This window comes from Alligator sinensis, unplaced genomic scaffold, assembly GCF_000455745.1.
Source record: "Alligator sinensis unplaced genomic scaffold, ASM45574v1 scaffold1295_1, whole genome shotgun sequence".
Classification (NCBI taxonomy): domain Eukaryota; kingdom Metazoa; phylum Chordata; order Crocodylia; family Alligatoridae; genus Alligator; species Alligator sinensis.
The window spans coordinates 593,739-599,295 of record NW_005841880.1 but is presented as its reverse complement, the minus strand read 5'-3'; the positions used below and the strand labels follow the sequence as shown (position 1 = coordinate 599,295).

The following is a 5,557-nucleotide window of genomic DNA, read 5'->3' as shown; positions in this document are numbered from 1 at the left end:
TTCAGCAGTAGAAATAAGGATGAGGGATGTGACTCTGCTAATCCTACCAGAGATCCTGGCTTTTCATGCTGCTGTAGAAATACCTTGCCTAGGATTCTGGGGACCTTGTTACAATTAATCCCTAGCCAGCAAGTCATTTCTCCTCTCAGTCATGAAGCTAATACATGATAACTCACTGTCCTCGTCCCTCCCCAGGCTCAGTGACATCTCTCTTCTTTTATTCTGAGCAATCGATGATTTTTTGCAGCATGTCTGGGATGATTTCTGGTGGCCATAACCCTGTGGGTGCCACGGGCACCAGCCCTTCGGCAAACGACCTCGCCAGCCTTATCCAAGCGTGAGTAGAACAAAAGGCTTTCGTTCCCCTCCCATCACCTGCATGCGTTTCGGGTGCCTCAATCAAACGTCAAAGCATCATTTGATAATTGAGCACCTTCAGCAGAGGCCACCTCACGGCTGCTTCCCAGTAGCCTTTCTCCCACTGCTCGTATCGGGCAGGCTGTGGTTCTGCTGCCTGGGGTCTTTTGCCCTTTTGCGCTCCAGGCAGTCCTGAGTTGTGTGGTGTTTTCTCTTTCCAGAGGCCAGCAGTTTGCTCAGCAGATGCAGCAGCAGAACCCAGAGCTAATAGAACAGTTACGAAGCCAGATCAGGAGTCGAACCCCTAGTGCCAGCAATGACGATCAGCCGGAATGAACGTACCAGGTGTGATTAAGTTCAGAGCCCTGCGCTCCAGTGCACCCAGGCTCAATGCAGGCTTCTGTCCTGGGCTGTGGAAGAGCTGCCTTGGGTCTTTGGACAATTGACTTGCCCTGTTCTCTGTCTTTGCCCACTTGTCAAATGGTCCCCACATCCCCGGGCCTTGGAGAGGGGTGGAGGGTTGGCATTGTGAAGTGCGTGGAAGATTATTGATGCACAGCTTGTTTACACACCCTTTGCTGGCCAGCAGACAGAGGAGGCCTTGCTATCTGCAGTGCAGGGGGATCACTAATTGAATGTAAGAGGCAATTAAAGTGTAATTCAGTTTTAACGTGAAAAAAATCTAGAAATGTTGTTTTTTTAACCTAAATTGACATTTTAATTGAACTGAAAGGGGATGCTTTAAAAGAAGGCAGCCCCGTAAGTCGCTTTGTCTCCCTGTCTCCGCAGTGCCGCCCGTGGGAATTCTGTCCTTCTACCAAAACTGGAAGCCATGTGTGTGTTGCCATTTCTCAAGTCGGAAACGTCCAAGAGGAAAACAAACAAGCAAACAAAGGAAGGCCGGTCCCCCTGCGCCTGCATGTTAGAGCCGGATTCTCGTTTTCTCCCTTGTGTCTTTGCTCCTGCCTCCAAATCCTTCCCTTCCCCCTTCTGGAAGATCCAGCATGGTGCAACCACAAACCAGCATCCATCGCCTTTTCTAGAAAACTCTGAAAATGACCTTGTTCCCTGGGGGGGTGCTAACCCATTCCTAAGGATGAGGTGCTCTCCGGTGTCAGAAGTCTTCACCCTCCTCGTCTCCCTTCTCCTTCAAGGGAGCTTTCGAGTCCCCTCTTTAAATCCTTCCATTGCAGCTAAAAGAAGCTGATGTTCTAACCCAGCCCCTGGGTGGTCGTCACCTCCTCGCACCCAGGCGCTGGGGCCCGTCAGTCAAGTTCCCTGCATTTGTCATTCAGGTCGGTAGCAATGTCGTCGGCACTGTTTGTTAACGTGGGGCGATGTCAGCGGATACCTCTGAAAGGCTTTTGTGAAAGTGCGTGTGTTTTGGGGGCAGGCTGCATAGCGCAAGACCACTCTCTGTGACTACTTCATACTGAGCATCTTTTGATACACTTTCCAGTTTATTTTTTTTTGCCAGTGATGACACAGTCTGTCTAGTGTGTAAAGAAAGGAAGAAATCATGGCTCTATCTTTGTAACTCTCTCTGTGAGCTAGTGGGGGTGGGGAGGGGGCGGGAGAGGGGGAAGGAGGAACACTGGTGTCCTCTTATCTATTTTTAACAGTTGTTAGGGGTTTTTTTGTTGTTGTCTCTGCATGTGAGCGATTAGGAGACCGGGGCTTTGGGGGTAGCGAGGGAAGGGAGACGAAGCCGATTTTACAGGGACTCCAGACCCCTACTGCTTGGGGTTATGAATGGGGGAATAAAACTGCTGTTTGTGTCTGTGAGATACTGAGTGATCACTGCCTGGGCTGAGGGACTGGCAAGGAACAGTCGTGCCCCAGCGTGGGATGCATGAGAAGGGGAGGAGATGAGCATAACTTGCCCCGGCACCTCTAGAGTCACCAGCCCTACTAATAGTCCAGCTGTGGGGTGACTCCCAGGGATTAGTGAGTCCCTTGAAGAGTCTCTAGGAAGGGATTTTATAAAGCTGGGAGTGACAACATGGAATATGGGGGTGGGGGGGTGTAAAGGCAGTGCTGGAAGGTGCCCTGTGGGGTTCGGGAGCCTGTTGGAGGGAGGGAGGGAGGGGAGATGTTTGCAAATACTTGACTAGGAAACAGAGGTTTGTAAGCACTCCTTTTTAACATGGCCACGCGGTCAGTGTATCTCACAGAGAATAAACTACTTGGACACTCGGCTTTGTCATCCCTTTTGTCCACGGAGCAGAGCCCTAAGCCGCAGGTGCCGACTGCCTGGCACAGGCTCTTCCTTCAGGTTTTCATCCTGGGATTGATAGTGCCCGGGTTGCCTGCTGCAGGAGCCCACACCAGAGGCTGGCAACACCCTCCAGCCTTTCCTGGGCTTTTACCTTCCGTCCTCCCCTTTTAGATGCTTGTTTTGCTGCTGGAATGTTTCCTCCTTGGTGCTTTCTGCCGCAGCAGGGCAGGGAGAGCCTTGGCTTGTTCCTGTTGTAATGAATAACGAGCTGGCAGGTGGAAGGCTGTGGCTCCTAGAAACCCATTTCTCCGTCTGTTCCCTGCAGTCCCCTTCACTGGATATTTCTGGACATTCTGGTCTCCTTTGCGCCATGCTGCCTCTCCATCCGTCCTGTGTCCGGGGCAGCTCAGGCATGGAAATTAAGCTAGCAGATTCCTCTGTTCCTAGCTGAGAGTCTCGAGTTCTCGTAGGTGGCAACTGTACTGCAGCCTTTTGGGGGTGTTACCACTTCGAGCTTGAACTGGTCTCCACAATTTTAAATTCATGAGAGCTGCCAAAACTCCTGGTGACTGTTCCACCGACGGTTTCTCCATTGCAGTTTAAGGGTCATTTTCTGGATTGTTTTAAAGGTGCCATCAAGTTGCATCTCCTCGTTCTGTGCGGAGATGTGTTTGCAACTCATGTCTTCGATTTCTGCTGAGGAATGGGAGGGAGGTTTGACGCTGTTTATTTTCCTTTGTGGATCTGGGGGTTTCGTGTGGCCGGTCCTTCTCCTGTCCCTTTGTAGAGCAGGCTTTCCCCTGTCTCCGTGGTGCTCTCACAAGGCAGCAAGAAATGGAAGCAATGTTCAGACTAGGAGCCACCAGGCTCTGGGGCTTGGGGGCAGGTGTGGATTTAGTTTCCAAGTGACTCCATCCCACTTTGGGGGCAGCTCTCTAGGAGTGCTCTGACTGGGGAGAGGATTTTATAGACACCTCAAAACACAGCCAGTTTCTATAGCAAGGCAGACTGCGCTGCTTTGTCAGGAACAGCCTTCAGGACAGCTCGGCCATCCTTGAGCCCAGTCGTGGGGCGGTGGTAATGCTAGCATTGCCCAGGCAGGGCTGCGCTCTCTTTCCCATTCTTGGAATGATTTTCCTGCTCTGAGTTGTGTGTCTTTCCCTCCGGGTCTGTCTTGTCTCCATATTTATTTCCCCGTGCCGTTTGGCGGTTACTTAAAGGAGACGTCAAACTCCGTGTCGTACAGCCGGTATCCAGCTCTGCGGGGAGGGTATGTTTGAGGGCCGACTTGACAATTTTAAGACTGTTTTTAGCTTCGATCTGCCTCTTCCCTCCCCTACCAGAGAGAACCCCTTTCTAGGAAAGGGCCGTGATGCAGTTTCCAATACAGCCCGTGGCACCGGCCAGTCGGTCCTGGCTCTGCTCCTGGGGAATTGCCTCCGCAGACTCTCACCAGCCGCGGAGGGGCCTGGCCAAGTAAAGTACCATGTTTCCCTTTGAGAGTCTTAGTCTTTGGCCTCTCCTCTGTGCGGAGCACTCGGTGCTGTTGGGCAGTTTCTCCTGCATCCCATGGAGCTCCGACCATTCGCAGCTCGGGTGCAGCCCAATGCATTGGGCTTTCTGTTTATTTGTGAACTAAAATGCCGAACTAATGTATTAAAACCCGCGACGAGTGAAGCGGGGCCTGGCTCTCCTACTTAACTACTCTTGCGTAGCGGCCACCGGCTCTCTGGGTCGCTCTCTTTTGATACGAATCTGCCAAGCAGCGGCTCGGTGACACTGCGGCTTTTTTTTTTAACCTTGCAGTTCATGGACTTTTTCTCGGTGGCAAAGGGGTGCTGAGCTCTGGCAGCCAGTGGGCTGCGCGTGCAGTACGTACCACCCGCAGAACTGCGCTAGGCTCTCCTGTATCACGCTCGTTCTTTGTACGCCACCCCTCTCTTTCTGGCACAAGAATGCTGTTTTGTAGGTCAGAGCCTGAAGCATTGTTTAATAAATATTCATGCTCCTGAACGAGTCCTGTGGTGGTTGCTGTGCATGGAAAGGCTTCTCTTCTGCAGCTTAGCCGGTCTTTGGCTCCGCTACCCGGGGTGGGGGGAGGGTCTCTGATCCTTCGTGCGTTGACTCTTCCTCATTGCTGCTTCTGGATGCAGGGTTCAGCCGGGCGGGGGAGAGGAAGTGAGTGCCTCCTCTGGCTCTGCCACCGGCTCAGATCTGCCCTGCCTCTGTCTGCTCTCTAAGCACTTGTGTCAAATTGTCTCCTGGCCCAGGGGGTTGCCCGAGTCCAGCTTCTGAAGTTCGGGCTCCTCGGGCTTTCTCCGCCTGTTCCTTAGCGCAGGGCGTTCCCAGGGGCACGGTGGGTCCGGCAGCTTTCCGCGGAGAAGGCAGAGCCCTGGATTGTCAGCGTCCTAAAGATGCGAGCTGCCCCTTCGGCTCCAGTCGGTCGGCGATGTGCCGGTTGGGTCGAGGAGTGCTTTTCAGAAGGCACTGGCAGTGCCCCCTTGGCCCTCGGCGGCGGTCCCGGCGGAGCAACGAGGCCTGCAGGCGCGCCCCGGCTCGGGCCCTGCCCGTCGAGCCTCCCGGGCCGTGGAGATGCGACTTTTCAGCGCCGTTTGAGACCGGACTTGTTTCGTTTTGGTGCCAGTCGCTGCGCCAGCGTTTCCGCCGCTGTGGGGGCAGGTGGGCCTGGCACGGCTGGTCTCTCTGCACCTCTGGGATCCCCTGGATCTCTCCCCGCTTTGCAGACGGGCTTCGTGGGATCCTGGCCCGGGCAAGGAGGCGGCTGAGGGCGGTGGGAACCCCACTCGTGGCGTTCAGCACCGCGCTGCTGGGACAGCGCTGCCCCCCCCCCGGCCCCTTCCTGCCCGGCTCCTGTTTCCGGCCGGACCCTTTTCGCGGCGCGCCTGGGCCGCTGCGGGGGACGGGCTTTCGTCGGCGCACGAGTGGGCAGGGCAAGAGTTATGACGGAGAGACGCTTCGGCC

General features: G+C 54.5%; 1 protein-coding gene across 2 annotated transcripts in view; it reads left to right on the top strand.

The window, feature by feature from the left end:
* Window positions 1–4,588, top strand: part of SGTA (small glutamine rich tetratricopeptide repeat containing alpha) — a 10,992-nt gene extending 6,404 nt beyond the window's left edge. For both annotated transcript variants that reach the window (XM_006017428.2, XM_006017427.2), the window contains 3 exons: window positions 248–337; window positions 579–702; window positions 1,147–4,588. In XM_006017428.2, the coding sequence (XP_006017490.1) occupies window positions 248–337; window positions 579–693 (205 nt within the window). In that variant the 3' untranslated portion in view covers window positions 694–702; window positions 1,147–4,588. The remainder of the gene's footprint in view (window positions 1–247; window positions 338–578; window positions 703–1,146) is intronic.
* Window positions 4,589–5,557: the final 969 nt, after the last annotated feature.